Source organism: Pinus tabuliformis, chromosome Q (assembly GCF_031772625.1).
Source record: "Pinus tabuliformis cultivar Carrire ecotype Pingquan chromosome Q, CPIR1, whole genome shotgun sequence".
NCBI classification, from domain to species: Eukaryota; Viridiplantae; Streptophyta; class Pinopsida; order Pinales; family Pinaceae; genus Pinus; species Pinus tabuliformis.
The window spans coordinates 636311468-636337558 of record NC_142296.1 but is presented as its reverse complement, the minus strand read 5'-3'; the positions used below and the strand labels follow the sequence as shown (position 1 = coordinate 636337558).

General features: G+C 37.9%; 1 protein-coding gene across 1 annotated transcript; it reads right to left on the bottom strand.

Moving 5' to 3' along the window:
- Positions 1-1917: 1917 nt before the first annotated feature.
- LOC149221076 (uncharacterized) lies at positions 1918-3510 on the bottom strand. The gene is made up of 3 exons (XM_089382905.1): positions 2827-3510; positions 2395-2496; positions 1918-2268 (listed from the first exon to the last, which is right to left on the bottom strand). Exons 1-2 carry the CDS (start codon positions 3463-3465, stop codon positions 2413-2415), a joined length of 723 nt encoding a protein of 240 aa, XP_089239031.1. The 5' UTR covers positions 3466-3510; the 3' UTR covers positions 1918-2268; positions 2395-2412.
- Positions 3511-26091: the final 22581 nt, after the last annotated feature.

The following is a 26091-nucleotide window of genomic DNA, read 5'->3' as shown; positions in this document are numbered from 1 at the left end:
CTTATTTCCCCAGAGCAAATAGATTATGTGGAACATATGAAAACATTAGATAGCATTTTGCTTGCTCATGAGCATATCCATACTTTAAAATCCTCTAAGTCCCCCCGAATGCTCATGAAATTAGTTAGAGCCTTTGGTTGACTCAATTGGCAATTCATTTATCACATGCTTAAGGCTTTTGGCTTTTATGAAACCTAGATTCACTGAGTTGTGGCTCTTGCTTCTAAATATTTCTTTTCCATATTGGTAAATGGATCCCCCTCCTCTCCTTTTCTCCCCTATAGAGATGTTAGGAAAGGTGACCTCATTTCTCCTTACATGTTTCTTCTAATGGCAGACATGCTACAAAATCAATTGTCCATCGAGAAATTACGAAAAGTCTATCCCTAGGAAGCAAAATTCTCCTATTTAACAATATTTGACCCATAGATTGCTAATACCACACACCCAAAAAAAATCATAACTCATATTTAAATAACACATTAATATAATTAAAAAAATTAACAAACATAACTACTTTTAAAATAAATCTCAATATTTTATTTATAATTACAACTAAAAATTTCTAAAATATTCCATAAAAATTAAATCATTACCCACTTGATAACTCACACTTATATATCTTAGATATATAATTATAAATGACATACCACCTAAATAATATAGATTTAAATTACAGTCTATTCGTTTTAACCCAATATATAGCTCAAATTACATTTAAAAACACTGCAAATCTAATTTAAGAGTGCACCTACCAATGTACCATGCATTGTAGATTTAAAAACACTACAAATTGAATTTAAAGGTGCCTACCAATGTGGCATGCATTGTATATGCATTTGATAATTAGGTGCCCATGCTTCATAAGTCGTGAACAGTTCAACCATATTTGATGCCAAAAGAATTTATCGTTGCACTGCGTATTTGAAAATCCACATCTACTAAAATTTTCACATGATAACATACTTTAATTGAGTGTGAACAAGGCCACATTAAATTGTTATTTCAAAAAAATTTACAACCACCCAGAAAAACTGAGCTGGATTGTAAGTAACTCTCACAGGCATGAACTCTCTGACTTGTTTTCACTGTTTCAAGTAAAGATTTGGACAGTTTTATAAATTTTTTAATTGCATTTGAATGACAAATCACTTAATAACTGTCTTTATGAGTAAGTATTTTTCAACTACTCTTTAGTTTTGAAATCTGTACTAAACAAATTTATGTAAATTGATATTATTTTGGATAGTTGAAAGAATGCCAGAAAACCTTCCTATTCACTTGAGCTTATTTCGATTGCTAATTCGCTGAATATCTGGTGATTGTTAATTCACTGAATATTAGGTGATTGCTAATTCACTGAATATTCAGTAATCAGACAGACATAGGAGCTGAGGTCAAATAATTGACCCCGCTCAGATTGTCTAATATTTAGGGAATCAACAATCTAGATAAAAATACCCTTCTTATTCAAGCTCAATTCTATATAAAAGTTTGTTGTAATTGACAGAATATGTATATAGACTTGGTTGTAATTAAGAAAAGATGTATATAATTAGTTTTAATGTTAGGAAGAATAAAACTGACATTGTTGGTTACATAAAACTTTTAAAATAAAAATATCTTACACTCTAAAATATCTTACACTTTCAACATAAAACTAAAACCCACAAAACTAACCAACTAACCAGTGATTACAGCTAATGATTATTATGAATGAAAAAATTTACCAAAATAGACTCACATTGTTAGTTACATAAAACTTTTAAAATAAAAATATCTTACACTTTCAACGTAAAACGAATACCCACAAACTAACCAACTAACCAGTGATTACAGCTAATGACTATTATGAATGAAAAAAATTACTGTATTGCCCACAATCAAAATAGACCTCTCACAACCACAGTTTAAATATACATTTGACAACTATTTCAAATAGAGCTCACAAAAGCAGATACTATACTGTGTAGCAGTATTTTGAACCATGAAAATTAGTTATGCATGAAAACATTTTAGATGTTCCATAACAAATTGAAAAAAAAATATAAAATCCATCTCAGTAGGATGAGTCAGAATTCAAAATGTAAACCAAACAGCATGTGTTCACCCGCCTTCTTCTGTTTACGCCTCCAAACGTACACTGCTGAGTTCTTCTATCTATATATATTATTTGACACTACGAGAATAAGAGATGCCAAACAAAACTGTGTATCATATTCGTCAATCCTTTACTAGCCTATGTTACTTGGAACAGTACCTTCCGCCCTGCAACAACAAATGTATAATTTTTCAGGTCAAATTCAACCTCAGCATTCTCGTGAAATACAAACATTAATAAAGCAAACACACATTAAGATGCTTGTGGAAATCTAACATTGAGATGATTGTTACCTAATTCAGCCATAACCTTCAAGTAGATGTGCAGACCGCACCGCCGAAAACGTCGTCCAAAGGAGTGGTGGAAGCCAGACAAGCCCAAAGCAGCCTCAGCGCCTGAAACATAATATTGGGATCAATTATTTATAAGGTAATTATGGTTTGCTGTCACTGAGTGGCCAGTAAGTCTATCAATAATAATCTAGATGAATCTACCAAAGAGGCTTAATATATCATGTCTAACTTTAACCTTAAAAGCATCAAGGAAATTTTATATTAGTAACCTCAACAATTAAAAATCCACCAAAGAGAGCCTAATATATATGAGGTCTAACTCCAAAAGTCTCAAGGAAATTTTGCCTAATAACTTTAACAGCTAAAATTTGACCAATTAAACTATCCCTGAGATCTTATTAACACTAATAACTATTTTAAATCACTGCTTACCTCGTGACGACCAACATTTGCATTTCTCTCCACCAGATCCGACAGATTTTGGACTTTAAGCTTGTTCAGCAAGTTAATGCTGGTGATGGTTGAGGCAGGAGAGATCTCCAATTCATCGGTGATTATGAAGGTAACCGTCTCCTTCACATAACCTCCCCCGCTGCTTCCTCCGCTATTGCTGTTAACTTCGTTGCAGGCGTTCTGTAATTTCACAGGGAAAATCATTGCTCGGCCGCAAGCACAGCGGCCACCCGCCTGAGTGGCCATATGGTGCGTACCACCACCTTGAATAAGCTGAGCACCGCAAAGGTAATAGTTGGTGCGAGAGGACTGTACTCTAAGGAGTTCATTAGAGTCGGCAGACATAACATTAGGCTCTCGCAGGCGGGATTTATCGGCATTCATAAACATGGAGTCGAGCTTGTTTACACTGTTGTAAACGTTGGTGAGGCAGCCCACTCTCTTTGCAAATTTTGGGGGTGAAAGTAATTTCATGACAGAACCCGTTGGCAAGGTGAGAAAGGTAAAGAGAAGATCGACAAAATCCTTACCTGCTTCTGCAAACAATATCTTCCCACTTTTCTGGTTGATAAGAAGCCTTAAATTCATGCCACCACTCGCAGCAGTTTCGTTTTCCATGTTGATCACTTCACAAATCAGAGGGAAACTCACAAATCAGAGGGAAACACGGGAGAACAGAGTGCAACATGAAATTAAATAGACCAAATTTGGGCGAAGCGGTAAAAGCAAATCAAAATTTTGGCCTCGAAATTATAAGGTGGCAATTGCTATGGCTGGGAGGTTAAGTTAGTATCTATAAATTTAGTTTTTAAGCATTTTAGTCTTATGAATTATTTTATCAATTTGAAAGATTTTCTTTGGCCAAAATCAATTTATTAGAATTTTTTAATTTTTTTAAACAAAATATATTTTGATATCAAATAGTGAATAAGAATAATGTATATAATTTAATTTTAATTTTATTTAAATTTATTATTATTATTAATTATAAATAAAATTAATATATTATAAAAAAAACATAGAACAAGATACTTAATCATGAATTTATCATGGAAATTTGTAAATAAGTTATGTTCATGGATTATCAACAAATAAAAAATCAAATGAAGATTTAAACTAGCCTAGATCTATCTTAATATCCGGATCTGAGTTGTCTTTAGTGAGATTTTTTGGAAGCTTTTCCCGTGGGTTTTCGAGTCTAATTTGTCTAAAATCCTGCAAGAATTTATTGAAATCACAAGCTTGATGTGTAACCCATGCACAATCGAAGTGAAAAAACCATTTTAAATAACACAAATCAATATCCGGATCTGAGTTGTCTTTAGTGAGATTTTTTGGAAGCTTTTCCCGTGGGTTTTCGAGTCTAATTTCTCTAAAATCCTGCAAGAATTTATTGAAATCACAAGCTTGATGTGTAACCCATGCACAATCGAAGTGAAAAAACCATTTTAAATAACACAAATCAAGATTTCACCTCAAAAGTCCGGATTCCAGCATGGGAAAGTCCAAAAAATTGCACTAAAGACAACTCCTTCTAGATCTACCAAGCACTAAAAAAGATAGAGTCTCTTTCCACTAGAAAACAAGTTTGCACTTTGCACCTTAAGAAATCTCGAGTTAACAAGGATTTAGGGTAGTTTAATTGATAATTATAATTATAATTATTAATTTTATTATTTTATCTTATTTTTATATAATTCCACCGAGTCAAAATGTTTTATTAATAATTATAATTACTAATTTTTTATTTTAGTTTTATTTTTAGTTTTATGTAATTTGACCGAGTCAAAATGTTTAACAAGACATTACAACATCTTTTCCATCCGTGTAATTAATTAATTAAAAAAATGTCTTATGAAGTGATTTAATTAAAATAACAAAAAGGCCATAACTACTTTGGAAATAAATCTCAACAATTGATTTGGGTATACTACTAAAAATATTCTAGAATATTCTAAGAGTTTAAATCTCTATCATCCACCTAATAATTATTAATAATTAAATTAAAATTATGGAAGACCTATTCCAAAATAGACATGATTATCAACATAATTAAATTCAAAGAGGGTGGATAAGAAAATATCTCCCAACCGCCTAAATTAGTGCAACCATAGAAATTAAATGGATAATAAAGACGAGTAAACATCAATTCATGATCTAGGCATCAAAGAACTTATCTCATAATACATTTAAATGGATAATAAAGACGAGTAAACATCAATTCATGATCTAGGCATCAAGACACTTACCTCATAATACATCTCACATTGTCAAGATTAAAAAAAAAACGTAAAAATTAACTAAATTATAATTTTATTTTAAACAATAATAATAATTAATTATAAAAAGAATTAACCGAGTTGGGGTGAAAAAACATGAAAGATTAGCTTACATTGAGAAAAATCTTTACAACAAACCAAATTCTACAACTCTAGTCAATTATCGTCACTATTGACATTTCCATGTCCTCATAATGGTTTCAGTTAATTTATGGTTTTACTAGGACTATGACATAATGTCTTGCATAATGAAGCTTTGGTATCTAAAATAACTCATTTCATAGTGAAAAGATTTTATATATATTTTAATTTAATTTAATTTGGTAACAATTTCTTTAAATAAATTGAAAAGGAAAAAGGGCATAACTACCTTTGAGATAAATCTCAACCTTCTTTACTAACTACTACTAAAATATTTTATGGATATTTCATAAAGGTTGAATTCCTACCATTCAATTACTATCTTATTTCAAAATGTTCAAGAATGTAGCTATGATTTGTCTTCATAATCCTTGATGTATTTATAATACTAAAACATGGAAGAAAATTAAATTTTAAATTAGAAGAAAGAAAATTAAAAGTAAGGAAATCAACAAAACCATCTAAAATTGAAATCCTTAAAAATAGCTCATACTTACATAAATAACATATTTAACAATAGTTACCACCTACCATAATTTAAGCAAGTATTTGCGTAAAAAACAGAATAAGAGCGAGATGTAAATAAATATAAAGTTATTGTCTACCATTATTTACATGATCTTCAACACTTTAACAAATATGAGTAAAAAGGTAAATGTGCAAATTTACTACAATTTAATTTACAAAGGGGTGATCTAATTTAAGAGAGATGTCTCTTGCGTATCTTGGGTTAAAATACACTTGAAGTTTTTGATTTTGCATACACACTTATCAGTCACATAGCTCTCTCTCACACACATTGTGATATCTACTTTATTTTCATGGTCATTAGTTGAATTTTTGAAGTGTGATTGGTTGATGTAGATAAAAGAACTATAATATATATTCACAAGTAATTACAATAGTTTAAAAATAATGTATTTGTATCAATTGTACTAAAAAATCAACATGGTATCAGAGCTTTGGTAACGCAAAGAGTACAAAGATCACTCCTTGAAAAACCCTACCTTGAGATCACTTTGAAGAAACACTAGATATATATTCAAGTTGAATCCATATCCTTTAGTATGAAATCAAATAACAAGTTAGAGGGGGCCACTAACTTTAGGGCTTGGAAGAAAAGAATTGACCTAATTCTTGCAAAAGAAGATCTTTTGTGAATTGTGCAAGACAAAGTGACTGAACCTACAGATGAAGTTGGAAATAAGAAGTACAAGAAAGATGACATCACCACCATGAGCATTATTGTGGACTCCATCAAGGACCATCTAATTCCATACATCTCAAAGCTTGACACTTCAAAGAAGATGTATGATGCCCTAAATAATTTATATATTGTTAACAATATTGGCCAAGTCATGAATTTGAGAAATGAGCTTCATGATATAAGAATGACAAAGAATGATGCAATGGATTCACACTTTGTGATCATTTCTCAACTAAGAGATTAACTAAAAGCTATTGATGAAATTATCTCTGATAAAAAACTTGTGACTTTAGCACTTAATGGAATACCACGTTCATGGGATTCATTTGCATTATGTATACGTAGCCGAAAGGAAGCTCTACATTTGGAAGAACTATCAACAATTTGTTCTCAGGAAGAATCAAGACTTCTATCTAGAGAAAGAAATCCAAAATAAGAAGAAGATTCTCAAGTCTATGCAGCTCATTCCATGAAAGTTGGAGGACGAAAAAAGTCTAGTTTTCAGAAGAAGAAAAAGGGTTTTGATATCAAATCCAATCCTCAAAGGAAGAAATATATGTCTCAAATTTAGTGCTTTTGTTGCAACGAATTTGGTCACTTCAAAGCAAAATGTCTTGAAAGGTTCAATGATAAGAAGAAGTTAGGGAATAAACATGCTACCATGGCAGGATTTGACAAGCAGTCCCATAGATTCAAAGTTGAAGGAGATAAAGATCACTTCCACTATTTTGCACTTGCAATATCTCTTACACATGACAACGATATATGGTTGATTAACAATGGATATTTAATATATATGACAGGGGAGTGTGATCACTTTACAAGTTTGATGGAAAGAAGTTTAGCACACAAGATAGAGCTTGGAGACAACAACAACTATGTAGTCAAAGGAATTGGGACCGTAAATTCGTTGAGATGGAAACAGGTGAAAACGTTCACTTAAGAAACATACTCTATTTTTGACGTTTGAAAAAGAATTTGGTTTCAATTTCATGTTTAAAAGATAGAGGAGATAAAGTGGTCTTCATTTATGGGAAATTCCTTGTGTGGGACAAGGGCTCTAATATAAGCTCTACTAGGGTTATTGGGATTTGTGAAGGAAGATTGTATAAAATCTTGGGATATTCTTCCAAATATTTAGTACCTAATGATATTAACCCCAGTGAGCTATGACATAGGAGATATGCACATATTCATTATAGAGCCTTGCCAACTTTGAAGCAGATTGTTTCAGGTGTACCATATTTGCAGATAGATCATAAATGTATATGTAAGGGATGTGCTCATAGAAATAATGTTAAGAAACCATATCCAAGCAATGAACATAGGTCCAAAGAAATTTTGGATCTAGTCCACTCTAATGTGTGTGGTTTTGTAACACCCCACCCCACATTTACCTACTTTTACGAGCTCTTTAGGGTAAATGTGAGTTGAGTGATATTATGACATGACCCTACCTCCAAGTTCCAAGTTATGGAAGTGGGTCCTACAATATGAAAACTTATTGACACCACTTAGGAGCACTAGATCACCTAACAGTCAGTCCACAACCTATGATGATTAGATCCTAAGTTGAAACTGCTTTTCCACAAGCCTAACACCTCAACCGCACCCACAACACATCATGCATGCAATTATGAGGCTATAACCACACTCATAATATTGCTTCCATGCAGTTATGACCTAAATCTTCCAGTTCTGTGAATGAAATTCCGAGATATATGCCACCTTTTTAGGCTAGCCTCTAGACCACTACCCAAAATTGCTTGTAACTTTCTAGAATCGTGATTAAGATGATAACAATGCCCAACATTCAAACTTGAACAAGATCTTGACCTAAACATGCCTAGTACAAAATATACATTTTGTCAAACATATAGTAAACTTGTGAGCTACATGTCATGAATTCATATCTAATCATAAACCTTTGGACTTCATCTGAGAATCACCAAGAAGGTCTAATCCCCTCTCAAGTAGTTGCAAAAACACTTGTTAACCCATGCATTCATCAACCATTCAAATAATTATCAAATCATGAAAAAGAGACATAGCTAGAGCACATCATAGAACCATGCTTATAACCAACATATAACTAGAATATTAACCATGAAAAATTAGCCATCAAATCAACATAATAACAAGTAATAATTCTCATAGATCACAATAGGAAAATATCTCTTATTAACATATGGAAAATCCAACCAAGTCTGGGACTTCCACATACCATCTGGACATAGATTAGGTTGAAACAAATCTCTCTTTCATCCAATCACCCCCGTGCCATATTCTAATCATGAATGTGGGATCTCATGGGATAAAACGAGACATAATAAATCTGGGACTCCATAGGTTAAGCCACCTCCACCCTCAAGCTACCATGATCTCACCTAAACCGGTCCCAAGGTCAAAATCCAAAACAAGCTTGGATGCGTCATAATTTCTTCACCATACCTTGAGGAATTTTCTTGTATCCACCCACTTGTTGAGGGCTTTCCGTAGAAAACCATCTCCACCCACAAACCTTGGGAGTTCTCCTGAGACCACCTCACCCAGTTCCAAAACCTTCTAACAATCCAAACCTCAACCAATAATGAATCCCATCACACCATGCTTATCCAAGAAATGGCAAGGCAAGGTTGAAACCACTACCAGACCGGGAAAAACCCATGCTAATGACAGAAAATGAGCCAAATATACAAATGCATGTACCATGCATTCACACCTCGGCTAGGAAATCACACATGCAACATGTTATCTACAAAATCCTCCCATTGAAGCTATTGATCCAACCTTCTCCTTTCTTTTCTTTGTTTTCCTTTGCTTATCCTTCTCGTTCCTTTCTCCAAATCCAAGTAAATTCCAAAATGCTCCAAGAATACTCTAAGTCTGTAAGAGTGTATGAGAGAGAATGAAAGGAGAGAGATAGACTGAACTGACAAAATTGTGAACTAGTCCTTTGATGCCTTTTATCATTGATGCCTATATTTTCTTCATTTTCCTTCATTTTCCTCTGATTTCCTTGGCATGCAAATTTGTGTCTCTTCACCTCCCTTTTCTCCTATTTTCCTTTCTTTTCATTATTAAATGCCAATTATTTCCTCTTTGTTTTTGTCAATTCCTTTTCCAATTTCCATAGCCATAAATAAACCGAAAGTGATGCCCACTATAATGTTTGGCCACCATTCATCTTGGAATACGTGTCCCATGACCTTGGCCTTATTTTTCCTTAATTATCCTTTATTACATGAAAATTTATTATATGAAACTTAGAACTAGGCTATTACAAACGCCTCCCCCTTGTGGGAAAATTGTCCCCAGTGTTCTATGACACATATGACCAACAAACCACTAAAAATAAAACATACTATCTATGGAGCTTTATGACATAGCTCGATACAATATTTACAATCACATCCTGTTGAAAAGAAAGAAAACATACCACTTATTGGAGCTTGATAACACAACTCATTGCGGTATTTAAAATCATACATATAAATATATACATACCAAAAATTCATTTGCTTGAACCAAAAAATAATGAAGGATACAAATCCCGCATCAGCGACAAGGAAATATAGAGGCTCACACATTCACCCTCAAATGTAGTACCAGGTTTCACCTCCTTCCTAGGAAGTCCGTAATTCACTACCAAATTCAAACCTACATCTAATGTCCAACACTACAATCCTTGCACTACTTTTTCTCTTAGTATGCAGTTACTGACTCATTTTTCCAGGGCACACTCCCAATGTGCTTATGATTCCATTCGGCAATGCTAAAGACCAAAACAAATTCATTCCCTGACCTTCCCTTCTCTTCTACACATTCCCTCGGGGAATCTGGTCACCCCCTTCTGTGTAGTCACTCACCTTCCAAGTTCCCCGACATCCCCTTCTCTGCTACATAGTCCCTTGGGAAATCCATCCCTTGGAAAGGTTTCCTTGCATCGAAAGGTCTAAAAACCAAGGCATATCCCTACCTTAACACCGTTATAGCTGTCACAGCATGCTCATGGAAATCAATGGACATTTTTGGGCACCAGTGTCCCACAATGGCCTTACTCCTGAATTCTTTACTAGCATACTACTGCCTATTCCAATTCCTTTCATTGTTGCTACTAATTCTTGCAGTTAGTTTCAAACACCCAAACCAGGCATTTCCCTGCTTTCGTGTACTAAGCACATAATTTCCATTAGAATAAAAATGAATTGAAATAAATTCAAATCATACCTCATTGGTGGCCTGTCAATAAGGTACACTTGCAATTCTATTTAGTTCATGTCACAACAAGTCAACTAGCTCTTTGATTAAATCATCATGTATAATCATATCACATCTAATTAGCTCAAAACTCAACCATCATAAATTAGAATCATAGATCATGTGCATAATTAAAAACATAAATAAAATATTGATACTTACCTTTCAAATGGTTCTTTTCTTATGCCTTTGTTCTTTGTCCTTTTCGTACAAAAACTGAATTGATTTCCAAACTCGAAAAGCACCTAGTGCCTTCTCTTCTCTTTGATCATGTACACACACTAGATCAGTTAGTAAACCCAGTAAGCACCCAGTGCCTTCTCTTCTCTTATCTCCCAAATAAAAAAGGGTTTCCATAGACTATACCTCCTCCTCCCTTAATAACAACAACAAGGGCATCTAGAGACTAAACCACCTCTAGCCTCAATATCAACAAAAAGGGCATCCAGAGACTAAACTGCCTCTACCCTCAATATCAGCAACAAGGGAATCCATATACTAAACCGCCTCTACCCTCAATACAACAACTCAATACTGGTCTCTTTCCCAAGCTATCCATGGCTCCAGGAACTAGTAACTCAACCAACAGTTAAATCTGAGCTCTAAAGTGTTTTTTCCAACCTGCAACTCGAGGGACTAGTAACTCAACCCACAAGGCTCCAAAGCGTTTGTCCCAGCTTATAGGCTTTAGGAACTAGTATATCAACCCAAGTTCTTCCAAGGCTCTAGAGAATTTGTTCCAACTCACAGCCATAAGCAACCTGAGAACCAATCGCCTTCACAACACATACACATACACTTACACCTGATGTACAACACAACACATACACCTACACCTGGTGTATAACACCACACATACACCTACACTCGGTGTACAATCACAACACATATATGCACACAAAGTACAATACAATGAATACACATGTCAACGACTACATAATAAACATGACACAGTACCACACATACACGACACAACACGTATGACATGTACACAACACCACATGTACAACATATACACAACAATCATATTGCACAGGTTAGAGACCACACTTTCTCTACCAGGCAACCTTGCATCTAGTATCTTTCCTATCCGTTATTGCGTGCATCCACAACCCAAGTACTGGGTCTATGGCTCTTCCCACCATCCATGCTTGTCCCAACATGTAGTAGATCATACTTCTTTCATTCCGCTGATGTATCCTTCAGCGTTTACTGTCCATAACATAAACATAGGCATATTTATAAGTACATAATATCAAAATCATATCCACGTAATATTAACCTCATAGATTATCCAAGGCTACTCTACCCACTTGATTCCTCATAAAACCAGGAACCTTTTCATGCCATTCACTTTCATAAAACCATCATTCTTCCACAAGAATGATCCTTGACGACCCTGTCAGAAAATGGCGTGTGCACACACACACACATAAACATCATCATAATCATGATCACAACATAATTACCAATGTTAATAAGGTCAATGTTAAGATAACTCCCTTTATCCATGCAACACATGCACAACATTGAGAAATATAGTTCCCAACATAGCCAAGGCATCTGATGCCTCACATCCATTAATTTACCTTTCCTATTACCTTGCTGACAATTGTCCTTCCATCGTCCATTTATCCTAATGGACCCAACCAGTCCAACTAGCTATTATATTATTTCCTTCAGCTTCCATTATACATGCACCAGACTTCATCTGAGTCTTACATTACCGGTTGGGTTCTACTTAGCTCTCATTGAGCTCCATCAAATTTCCTCTTTCCCCAACCAATTCTCAAGGCCATCAAAACATAAAAGGCAAGAATAAGGAGGAAAGATAAATAAAACATGGAAAACCAATTAACAATACAGCACCACAAACAAAGTGGCATGGCCATGCACCAGACACAATCAAAACCAAAAATTAAGCACAAACAAGTCATAAAACATCTAAAGCACAAAAATCTCAACATACACCATGACTCAACCCTCATGGCTTCCCAATGCTTCCAAAGGAAATCTCAACCCAAGCCTTCTTCAATATCTATAGAAATTTCTTTTTCCATGCAATTCCTTGCATCATATTGCCATAAACACATAATTGTCAATGCATAAATAAATATCACAATATACCAATTACCTTACCTTGATGTGCCTAGCATAATTTCCTACAAATAAACACCTGCAAATATCATCTCCCAAGGGATTCCAATTCTCTTGACAAATCCATCTATGACTGAAAACCTGCTATTATGCCTGCATCTGATCAAATATCTACCATGTAGTTTCCTCGGCCCTAAAGTGCTTCTATGCACTTTACTTGCTCTATTTCTTTATCTCAGAGCATGAGCTTATTTTGTTGAAAGATACATTGAGGCTCTACTTGGAACTCTACCCCTGGTTCCACCTTCACCTCAATGATGGATACCTGGTGACCTACCTGCCTGTTATCCACTACTGCATAGATTTGGGGAATGCTCTGACCTATATCCACAACTTTCCATGCCTCCTGTGCATTGTAGATCTGAGGCCTACCACACATCCAATACATACTCTGATGCAAAGGGAAATCCTTCCTGTAGTGATCTCCATCACAGGTTCAACACTGCAATAGTTTTGCATCCTCTCACATCAACTCATCCCAAATTAGATCCTCATCTCTCATGCCCCTAACACTCCTAACACCTTCCCACCAAGTGTTTTCTTTTCCCTTTAAGACTCAAGGTATCTATCTTGGATTTATTCAACTCTTCTAGAAAGTACTAATTTATCACTCCTCCTATAAGGATGCTAGCAGTAATGGTGACGATGTCTCTCAGAATGAGAGCTAGAATAAAATCCATTTGTACTACTCCTCCTATTAGGTGTATCCAAAAATATTCCATCTCTGACTGTATCATATCAATCCAACCTATGTCTTCTAAGAAACTTGTTTCCATATGCCCCATTTGTCTTCTCCTCCTGTCATAACTAATCCTCATGATTGATTCCTAATTGTCCCTGCTTTTGAAAATATGAAAGGCTCTAAAGAATGATTGCATTAACTGCTGCTTGCTTTTCCTATGTTGTGGAAAGTCTTTCATGTGCCTCAATCAATCTCTCATTATCTTCCTTGAAAATTTTGATCCTTGCCCTTAGACTCCTCAGTGTATCTGCTAAATGAGGAGAATTCTCTTCTCCTTGCTGCTCAACTGACCTTTCCCATTCCACTGAATTCACATTAGGCCTGTAAAGGGAGTCATGTGAATTGTAGTCCACTACTTTGATCTTCATCTCTGATCTTCTATTGACTTGCAACATACCATGTTAGATAATCCAAATAGAAACATAATCAAAATCATACCTCATTGTATCTCAGGGGAGGCTATTACATCTTCACAAGTTAGTCCATCTTAGCACGATACATAATAATACCAAGAACTTAACTGCAATGACCATAATCATCATGCATATTACCACAATGCATACAACAACAAGTTACTATCATGCATGACTAATTGTTGCATGTGCATATGACTGCACTAATCAACTAGCATCCATCATGCATGTAACCATGACATCAACAAAATTACATGCATTCATATAACTTGATGCGCATAACAACCATTAACCATCATACCTGCATGCGAAACATACAAACCTATATGACAATCTACTTTTACCTTGAGGTCCAGTGCTGCAACCTCTCTCTGACACAAATCTATAATGCCCCACCCCACATTTACCCTCTTCTACAAGTTCTCCATGATAAATGTGAGTTGATTGCTACTATGGCATGACCCGACCTCCAATTTATAGTTATGGAAGTGGGGCCTACAATCTGAAAACTTATTGACACCTCTCAGGAGAACTAGATCACCCATAAGTCAGTCCACAACCTCTAATGATCAGATCTTGAGTTGGAACTACTTTTCCACAAGCCTAACACCCCAATCTCACCCACAACACATCATACATGAAGTTATGAGGCTATGAACACACTCATAATCTTGCTTCCATGCGGTTATGACCTAAATTTTCCAGTTTTGTGTATGCGGTTCATGGATCTGTGCTACCTTTCCAAGCTAGCCTCTAGACCACTGCCCAGAACTGCTTGTAACTTTCCAGAATCACGATTAAGATGATAACAATTCCAAAAATTTAAACTTGAATAATATCTTGACCTAGACATGCCTATTACACAATAGAGATTTCATCAAACGTATGGTAAACTTGTAAGCTACAAATCATGAATGCGTATTTGGTCATAAACCTATCAACTTCATCTGAGAATCACCAAGAGGGTCTAATTCTCTCTCAAGTAGATGCAAAAACACTTGTTAACCCATGAATTAATCAAGCATTCAAATACTTATCAAATCATCAACAAAAGTCATAGCTAGTGCACATCATAGAACCATGCTTGTTAGTGTGAAATCTCTTGGAAAGTGTACCAAAAACACTTCACTTAAGTCACTAGGTGACAAGTGACCCTAACAACAAGTTGTTGGCTATTTGCAATTTAGATCTGTAATAAAAATGAAAAGATTGCAACAAAAGTATAGACTATCCAAAACAGAAAGCAACAGTAAAAATATCCAATGCAATAACACAAATGGAAAGACTTTAATTGAATAAATATTTTATTAAAAAACATCTGGTGAAGGAGATCTACAGATGGTTCTGTCAGTCCCCCTCCGTGGGATGGGTCATTTGATGTCCTTGACGTTTCAAAAAATGATCTTCTCTCTCAATATGTGAAGAACCCAAACAAAATGTGGAGAACTCAAAATGGGAGCTCAAAGAAAAAGACGATAATGGTGATGATGATTATGATCATGGTGTTACACTAAAATTTGTCACCATGACTATTTGCAGTTAGTATGGCTCCATCAACTGTCATACTATCCTCCTTGGCAAGCCTCATACCTCTGCTCTCCATGTCAAACTCCAAGAAAGAGAGAAAGTCATTAAAAATCTATATATCTCTGGGTACGCAGTTTCTCTTAGCCTTACCTGCGTGTACGCACCCCAAGTTCACAATACCTGCGTACTTGTACGCTCTGTCTGTAAAGCAATGGGTGCGTACTCCTATAAAGGTCAAAAGGCGCAAGTTTCACTCCAAAAAAGTTACTTGTAGTCATTTCTAGAGCATTCTAGAAGCTTGTTTGACGTGTATGGAGCGCCTCTAGATGGTTCATGTATCCCTATCAAAGAGGAACTTATCCCATCAAGAGGGGAGCTATCCCATCCAAAGAGGGACTTATCCCATTGATGGTGGACCTGAATAACTTCCTCTAGAGCACTATAAATACAGGCATTGGGCCAAAGGGAGGGGAGGTTGAAAGCTGAACATTCCTAAGGGTAGATGCTGCTGGAATTAGGACTCCCTTGTAAAGCTTGAGAGGAGAGATTCCCATCCTTTCCTAGCCTTATTTGAGAGTGGGTGAGCTAATCAAAGTAAAGGAAAACTCTTGCTGGACCCTAGGAGGGACCTGCACAACACCAAGGCTCAGGTTGTAATGGTTTCTTTTGTTTCCACTTAATACAAATGAACTCATTTTTCTCAACAGATCGTTATTCATGATTTGTTTCATATACTCCTTGGTCTGTATGATGGATATGCATTGTTTTATGAGTTTATCAGGTGCTATTTAATCTTTTGGCTTGTTAGTGAATGCAGGTTTCGAAGAGAAGGAGGAGCTCATCCGGATCGGCGAGGCTGGACTACTACAAAGCGTTGGACTAAAGGTATGTTACAATCACCTGATTACTTGTATTTTCGATGCATGTTTAGAGAAAGGTAGTGTTTATTTGTCTTGTTTGTCACTAGAAAGCCTTTGCTTCTAGGGAGGTCGGTTGTGTCCGCACTATCGACTCTTTCCGCATGACAAAATGGCGACCATAATGGAGAATCCATTGATGTGAATGTTTTTTCCTTTGTATGAAATTTTGATCTGAGAAAAGTCGTTTGTTTTCTGGTTTTTGGCTGTCTGACTGTGTTTTTGGGTGGGCTAGCTTAGGGTTAAATTAGATTTTAGTTTTTCTTTGTTTTGCTAGAAGTACGTAGCCTCTGCGTTGAGCACAGTGCGTACTTGTACGCACTGCAGCTTTGTGCACAGAGCGTACCCGCACCTGTGCAAACAGGTCGCCTGCGTACCCTGTCAAAATTAAGAAAATTTCAATTTTCTTCTTTTTGCCTTTTAGATTTTCTTTTTCATTTATTTTTTCTACCTAGATCCACTGGTTTTCTGCCATAAATCTTCACCTAAGCTTGTTTCGTCAGTGTCGAGAGTTTTAGTGAAATTCATAGAGATTTTGCCTTAGGGTTTGATTTTTGGACTGGTTTTGTAGTGACTTTGGCGTTAGAGGTTGTCAAACTTTGGATCTCCCTGGTTTTGTTCAGTCCTCTTAGGAGTCGGGCCTTTCATAGAATCCACCCTTGTGATAAACCTACCTTTGTGTCTTCTCTTTGTGAATCTCGAAAAAGTTTGTTGATTGAACTTTGAATTTTATTCTTGAGAAAAAGAACAAAAGATTTTGATTTTTGTTTTTGACTGGTTTTTGGTTCTGCATTAACTAGTCCTTAGTTACATTTTGACTGAGTAAAACATCCAGGAATCATCTTTAGTAGGCTTTTGCCTCGTTGGATTTACTTTTAGGTGAATTTTCTCTTAGATTTGCTTTTGAGTGAAATTGAGTTGATTTGATTGCCATAGCTTTTTTAACTTTGATTTTTGTTAAAGTAAGTTTTACATGCTTTATTAATTAGGAAAAAATACAAAAAACATCTTTTGAAGGAAAGTTTGCTTTGGTAGCATTTGAGTCTTTGAAAGAAAAAGGAATTTTCGTGAAGTGATTAGTGGTCATGTGTTGTATGTTTTGAAAAGATAAAGAATTTGTTTCTTTGATTTTCATTGCCAAGAAAGTTGTCTTTATATCAATTTTGCATTCTCCAACTCTCTTAGCTAAGGAATTCATTGAAAAGGAAAATTAGTATAAATCATCCTAAGTGCATCTTTTTAGTGGATTTCGGTCGAGTCTACACACCATCAGTTTCATCTCCACTACCTTTTGTCTTAAAGAAAAGCCATAAAAATTAACGCTTAAAGTAAAATCAACTTAGTAACTTTTTATTTACTAGGGCTCTGAAACACCAATATAGATCAGGCTAGTGTCTTGGAGTAGGAGAGTAATTAACTCTCCAAGACAGTAAAACCAAACAAGTAGCTCATCTTGTGGTAGGATAAATCCAACTGTTTCATTTGTACTCTGGGAAAGCTCCTCTTAAAGGAGAAGCACGAGACCGTGTCCGAACCAGTGAGGGGATCAATCCTCCTTCATTGGGAAAGACGCCAGATACGCACGTACTACAAACGGTAAACCTTGGATTATTGTCGAGGACCCCAGTGTTGCAAGAAGGCCCCCCCCCCCCCCCCCCCCGGATCCTAGGCCGGAATCGCGCTCCGTACGGAAGCGTTCAGGAAGCGCCCCCGGAAGCGCGATTCCAAAAACTGCGAAGCGCGATTCGGAATTTTTAAAGCGCTTCCTGGATTTTAGGAAGCATGGGCCCTGAAGCGCGCTTCGGGCCTCCGAAGCGCCACGCTTCGGGCCTGGAAGCGTGCGCTTCACGCAGCGCTTCAGAGCGCTTCCTCCAAAACCGCGCGGCCAAGGGAAAAATACATCATTTTTTTAAATTTTTTTTTAAAGTTAACTTAAGTTAGCATTGAGAGGGTGGGTTAGGGTGAGGTTAGAGTGAGGTTAATGTGAGGAATGAAAAGAATAAAGCCCCCATTCATTCCTCATTTTCTCACTTTGAGTTTATGAGAGTTGGAGAAGAGAAGAGAGGAGAGGAGAAGAGAAGAGAGGAAAAGAGAGGAGAAGAGAGGAGAGCTTGGAGGAGTGAAGAAGGAGGAGCTAGGAGAAGGAGGAGGAGCTTGGAGGACTTCATCTACAAGAGCTAAAGAGGTAAGTTCAAACCCCAAACTCCCTTGTTTTTTTGAAAAAAATTTTGTATTTTTCTCCTCCCTCTCCTACTCTTTCCCATTGTTTCTACTTGCTCCTTTATTTATAGGTTGTCCACCACCTATATCCATATTCCAAGATGGTGTTCTTTTGGCTTCTATGTGTCATTCCACTCTTGGCTTTAATGATGGCAAGGGTGAAGAATAGAAGGGAAGAAACAGAAGAGGACATTGGTGATGGTCCTAATAGTAGTGACCCAATGTATGATGAAGAGGAAGGGGATGAAATTGAAGGGGACACTGAAACACAAGATGGGAAAGCTACATCAACACCCTTGTGGAACTATGTGACCAAACTTGATGGGGGAAAGGGTGGTGGATCTTACAAATTTGTGTGCCCTCTGGTTGTCATGGAGTAAAACCATATTGTGGTTCATATACCCGTCTGAGGAGGCATCTTTGTGGGGTGCTGGACAGTGATGAAAAAAAGGGTTCTGTGGGGGTACAAATTTGCCCAAACATTTCAACTGAAGAAAGAAGAAAATACATCCAAATAGAGATGGCTGAACAACAAAAAAACAAGAAACCAAAAACTCATTCTGAATCAAGTGCAACCTCTAAATTTGGTAGTTGCTCATCTCCTCATGGTACTTCTGCAACCTCTGGAGGTAGAAGAACAATAGGGGATTTCCTTAATGTTGCTGGGAGGGATGATGTGGATGGAAAGATAGTCCATTTTCTTTGTGCTTGCGGTGTACCATTCAATGTGCTTCGCTCTCCCTATTGGCATGACATGGTAAAGGCCATCAATGAAGCCCCAAAAGGATACAAGGCCCCCAACTATGAGAAAGCTAGAACAGTGTTATTAGAAAGAGAAAAAGCTAAGGTTCAAAGAGCTTTGACACGTTTTACAAATGAGTGGGTGGATTCTGGGGTATCCATTGTATCAGATGGGTGGACAAATATTAGAAACCAACATTTGATAAATGTTCTTGGTGTTTCTTCTAGTGGTGCAGTATTTATTGCATGTCATGACTCCTCCTCCATCAGTGCAACTGCACAAAACATTGCAGATCTCCTATTGAAATCAATCAAAGATGTTGGTCCGAATAATGTGGTTCAAGTGATCACAGATAATGCAGCAAATTGTAAGGCAGTAGGAAAAATTATTGAGCGTACTCATCCACACATCTTTTGGTCTGGGTGCCTGGTTCACACATTGAACCTTTTGATGCATGATATTGTGAAACACAAAGATTGTGGGTGGATTGCTGAGGTTTACAGGAAAGGGAAGCAGCTCATTAAATTCATCACAGGGCATACAAGGGTAAACTACTTCTATGGCACTTACTCCAAGTTGCAATTGCTTAAAATTGCAAAGACAAGATTTGCTAGTTATTACCTCACCTTTAGGCGGCTAGTGAAGGTGAGACAAGCTTTAACTAATCTGGTGTGTGCTGAAACATGGGATGAAATTAACACTGACACAGATGGTGCTAATGCAGTCAAGGACACTGTTCTTGACAGTTACTTTTGGTCACAGGTTAAATATATTTTGCAATTCACCAAACCAATTTATTACATGATCAAGTTTGTAGATTCAGATCGACCAGTAATTGGGGAGGTGTATGAGCAAATGGATAGCATGTTGGGGCAGATTAAAGACATTGTTGAGCCTAGAGATACCACCTTGTACAATTATATTCGTGTAGAGGTGCAAAACCGATAGGAAATGCTAAATATTCCATTGCATGCATTAGCATATGTTTTGACACCTAAATACTATCATCCATCATGGCTTTCAACACCAGCACCTGGGGGGGGAAGCAGGAGAAAACCACACCAAGATCAAGAGGTTCACCAAAAATATATGGCTGCATTGAGTAAATTAATCCCTGATGAGGAGGAGGTTGCATTGGTACGGAGACAGGTGAGCAACTATACGCTCAACACTGGTCCATTTGGGAGCATGCATGCAATTAAAGATCGAGAGACTTTTTCTGCTCTTGAGTGGTGGAACATGCATGGAGGGGGTACTCCACTTCTACAGAGTTTGGCATTGCGGGTGCTATCACAGGTGGTAAACACTTCTTCTGCAGAGAGGTGTTGGAGCTATTATTCTTTCATCCACAGTGTTAAAAGGAACAGGTTGAGTTTAGACCGGGCAGAGAGCTTGGTTTATGTTCATTACAACTTGCGATTGTTGTCCCATTACTGTGAAGATGCAAAGTCTAATAAAGACTTGTTGATTTGGGACAAGAATCCAGAGGAGCCCAATTTGGAGGATGGAGTGTTGCGACTAGAGCAATTAGAGGATGCTCTTTTCCAGGTATGTCCATTGTGGTATGAATTTTCCAATTTTCCCTTATAAAGCATTTCTCTAATTCAATTATTCATGTTTTTAATTTTTTTGTTAACTAGTGTTTTTTTTTGCATGAATTTTTTGAGCGATTCTAGGATGATGATGACCGTGTTGATATGCCACCACCCCCACCCCCATCTGGTCCCTTGGTTCCTAGGTTCCATGGTTCAACACCAACAGCAGGGGGTTCTTCTTCATCAGTTTCAGTGCCACGACTTCCACAGGCACCATCTTCTTCATTGCCACCACGTGGAGGCCCGCCACCACGTTCTATTCGTGGTGGAAGGAGGAGAGATTAGTAGATATATTCACAATCTACTACTTTTTGTCATAGATTACTCATTAGACTTGTAGACTTCTGAATTTGAATTTTGAACCTTTTTGGCTTGGCGGTGACCAAGTGACATATTTTGTAAACATTATTATTTGAATTTTGGACATGACAAATGTTGACAATTGCTCACTTGCTAGATAAATCATAATATGCTCTATGTTTTATGTTTTATAATATGCTTAAATGTTTTATGTTTTATAATATGCTTAAAAATTTGATGTATGTTTGTAATAGCTAGAATATAGATGATTGTTGTACATACTAGTAACTACAATGGAATCATGGATGCCATATCTATCTTGATTTATGCAAAAATATGCATGTTTTCATGTCTTCTACAATTAATTTGGTATTTGGGATGTTTGTTTTGAGTATAAATGCAAAAAAATATAAAAAAATATATATATATAGCAGACGCTTCGGCGGACGCTTCGCTTCCTAGATTTTTGGAAAATGACGCTTCCGCGCTCCCGCTTCCGCTTCCGCGCTTCCGCTTCACTCCCGCTTCGTGCAACATTGGCCTGGGGTCACTTGTCGGTAAACCTTGGATTATTGTCAAGGAGCCGGCAAGGGGATTGAGCTTGTTACTCTGCCCTTGCGTGCTATCGGGTCGTAGACTGTTCCCCTAGGTATATTTGTTGCTGTTGGTAACCTTAGTGACCATTATCTTTAGGATTCTACCGAGGTGACGGTGGAGGGAAGATCCCACTGTACCTGGAACAGACGTCGGCTAGACTCACTTGGATTTTCCGGGGGGTTCACTTCACTCGAGACGGTTAAAGTGGAGGAACTTGTGCCGGTTTATTCATTAAGCAGGTTGCCGGGGTAACTGTTCCGCCCACCACTTCTGTACTGAATTCGGCGATGTTGGGTTTCATCTCCAACTAGTGTTTTCGGTCCGGAAGGCTACTGTTTGTGTATGATTTGATGCCCTAGATTCTTTAGGCGTATGATTCAAATTTGTTTGGTTCTTTAGAGACTTTAGGTGGTTTGCTTTGAGATTTTACTTTGTTTGCGTGTGCAGTAGTTAAAAGTTTTTAACTGTGGCTGAATTACTGAGACAGTCCCGTAGACTTCGGGGCAAGTCTCCTGAGATTGTTACCGTGGCCGATTTGTTGAGGAAGTCCCGTAGACTTCGGGGCGAACCTCCTGAAGAGGTTCCGGGTCATTACGAAGGTTTGAAAGTCCTTGTAACTCCTAGTGGCAGTAAAGTAGGTTCACCCGAAGAAGGAGAGTCGTCGTTGGTAGTCCATCCAGATTACCAAGGTCTAGAAACAGGTTATAATCCCGAAGCTATTGCAGTTTCCGAGCTTGCTGGTAGTTTTTCATCTACTAGTGATATAGGCGAAGAACCTGAAATATCTGAACCTGTTACTCCAACTTCTAGTGCACCTGATTCACCTAGGGTAGAAAGAGTCATCACCGAAAATCTTCCTGCTGGTTTGATAGCTATTGAAGAACTTGCTCCAGAGGAAGAATTTGGCGTTTCTATCCTTGAAGATAAACCTACTATTGATCTAAGGGAGCGTGAATCTATCTTTTACAGTCCTCCTAGAAGTACTACTTGGTACCTTTCGTTAACCAATTATTTAGACAACTCAGGGATAAGTTTTTCTCCACCTCGTACTCCTTTTCCACCTGGAGGTATTTATACTCCTGTAAATATGTCTGGTCAGTCGTCCGTGTTCACTCAATCTCCTGAATCTTTCTTGTACGGCGGTCCTTCTGTTCCCTCCGGGTATCAGTCACTTTTTGGTACTTTTGCGGGAGCATCTCCTCAACCCATTGAACATGGGTTATTAGCTGGAAACAATGGTAATAAACCGTTGGGTGTAGGGGACATTTACATGATGTCAGGTTCAGTTCCCGGTTCTCAACCTCAAGGTGGCCAATTACCGCCGGGGGGGCAGCCTCAATTAACGCCTGGGGGACAACCTCAAGGTACACAAGTTGCGTCTGGGGGGCAACCTCAAGGACAGTATGTACCCATAGTACAATACATTCCTCAAGGTCAACCCCAGCCTCAATATGTACCCCAAGGTCAACCCCAACCTCAATATGTACCCCAGGGTCAACCTCAGTATCAATTCAAAGCTCAAGGTCAACCCCAGTATCAGTATTTACCTCAAGGTTATCAACCTCAAGGTCAATACTCGAGTCAAGGTTATCAACCACCTCAAGGTCAATCTTATGTTCAAGGTATGGGAAATGTACCTTTCAATTATCAATCCTACCCTCAATCCGGTTATGGATCTCAATATCCTCAACCTGTCATGGGTCAATACCCCGGAATGAACATAGTGTGGGATCCATCGCAAGTTCAACAGGTATTGCAGCCAAGTGTACAGTTGTCATCTCAAGCTGGACAACCTTTAGTTGGTCCATCCCTGCAACCAGTCCAGTCTAATGTTCAAACTTCTGTACCTTCGGTAGTTACTCAGTCACCAATTGCACCTAGTACTCCATCTCAAACGACTGCTGCAACTACCGCAACATCTGCTCCTTCCACCACACTTGCTTCTGGAGTATCGACAGCTCCGGTTTCTACTGTCTCTACAACTACTCCTGAGACATCTTTACCATTGTCTGGATCTACGATTCAAACTACAGTTCAGATGCCTGTAGGACAACCTGGTTTAAGTACGGTTGTCACTAGTCAACCACAATTCGCTTATCAACCGTACCAGGGACAGTACCAATACAGGCCTGCTGTCCAACAGCCGGTTTACCAGTATCAACCGTATCTTGGGTACACTTATCAACAACCTCAGCAACCCCAGTACGGTCTGGTTAATCCTGGTTTTCCAGGAGGATACAATATCCCGAATGCGATACCTATTCCAAGTTATCCTGGATATCCTCCTCCTGGGACCGGTCTTGTGACCCAGAGTTTTAGGGATCCTAATCGGCAATTACCATTTATCGCAACTTTGGATTTACCAGACTTGTCGCGCCTAACGAACGATCCAATAAATTATCTTCCGTTCTGGCCGCCAATGCCAAATAAGTTGCCCAGTGATATACCCAAGTTCGAAGGTAAGTCTGGAGAGGATCCGTCCAATCATGTGATGACTTACCACCTCTGGTGTGCTTCAAATTCCATCTCGGATGATTCGATCTGCTTATGTATTTTCCAGCGTACGCTCATTGGTCTCGCGGCCAAGTGGTACATTGAGTTACCACGGGCCTCTTTTTACAATTTTAGTCAGTTAGCTACCTCGTTCCTAACTCATTTTCAATTGCCGGTCAGATATGATAATGGCACGGAGCTACTAACTTCACTAAAACAGTCGACGTCTACTTATATTTCCGATCATATCCATGAATGGAGACGTCGGCGGCGATTAGTGAAAGTTTTTATCCCGGACCAAATCTTAGTTGAATGGTTTGTTAAATCATTATTACCGAAGATTACTGAAGACGTAGCTAAGGCCGGAGTAGTTACTGAAGAGCAAGTAATTGCTCAAGCGCAGTACCTTGATTTAGTTTACACTCAGTCAGGTACGTTACACGAAAAGATCCCAGATCTTCCAAAGTCAAATCAAATCGCTGCTGCTCCTTCGGGATCTCATGCTGCTGATGGCATGATTGGTATGGTAAATACTAAAAGCAAGAAGAAGTCTTCGAAGAATTCTTTGCCCATTATAACCTTACCGGATTCCCCGACAGGAGAATCTTCTCCTGAAATTTCCGCTGATATTCACGCTGTAGAGTCATCTACGGCTAAATCAAAAAACGGTGGGAAGAAGAAAGGTAAGAAGAAGAGTAAAGTAGACAAGACTCTAAAGGAGAAAACAGAAAAGTTGGAAACCAATGACGAAAATCGCAGACCTCGATATCCTTGTCTTATTTGTGAAGAGGATCATTTTACAAGAGATTGCCCCCATCGGGCCGAGGTTGTGAAAATCGTCAAAGGTTCCTCAACTCCTGCTGTTTTGAAAGATCCATTTCCAAAGCAGGAGAGTATGATGATAGGTTCTTCCTCGAGTGCCACTGAAGAACCCATATTGATGATGTCTCATCTAAGGATTGTGACTCGATCGCAAGATTATGGTAGTAAGAGTCCTGTTGATGGATCGAAAGAAGCAAAATCTTCTCATTCAAATCCATCAACCTCAGCTCCCGGTTCCGATCCACTACAGATCGAGAAACCTAACCCTGACTTAGTAATAAAACCGCCCGCCAAGGGTGTACTTCGAAGGTCTGCTTTCAATCCACATGTGAGAGCGGCCCAGAATTACAACATTGTTGAGGATTTAGCTGTTTCACCCTCAGCGATGTCGGCTTTAGAAGTGCTACAATCATGCCCAGCACAACGAAAATTACTTTTGTTGGCTATAGGAGCTGTTGACGTTCAGGACCCGAACCTCATAATCTTTGATCTAGAAAATAGTACACCGCTTTTACCTCATCAGATGGCTTTCCAGATCCCAGTGATAATCAAAAACAGGCCTATTCATCGGACTGTAATTGATGAGGGAGCTTCCACGTGTATTATGTCGATACAGTGTTGGAGATCGCTTGGTTCTCCTTCACTAAATCAATCCCTGACAATTCTTAAGGCCTTTGATGGCCGTGGGTTCCATCCGTTTGGCATTCTACAGGATTTGCCTATAGGGGTTGAAGGAAAAACCGTTAGTCTAGATGTGGAGGTGGTTGAAGCCCCTCTAGACTACAACCTTCTTTTGGGTCGAAGTTGGTCTTACGCTATGACAGCGGTCGTT

What these genes read in the sequence shown, in the direction of transcription:
- LOC149221076 (XM_089382905.1), bottom strand. Translation starts at nt 3,465, where the DNA reads ATGGAAAACGAAACTGCTGCGAGTGGTGGCATGAATTTAAGGCTTCTT. An exon ending in CAAATGTTGGTCGTCACGAG is followed by an intron (nt 2,497 to 2,826) that starts GTAAGCAGTGAT and finishes ATTATGTTTCAG; the next exon opens with GCGCTGAGGCTGCTTTGGGC.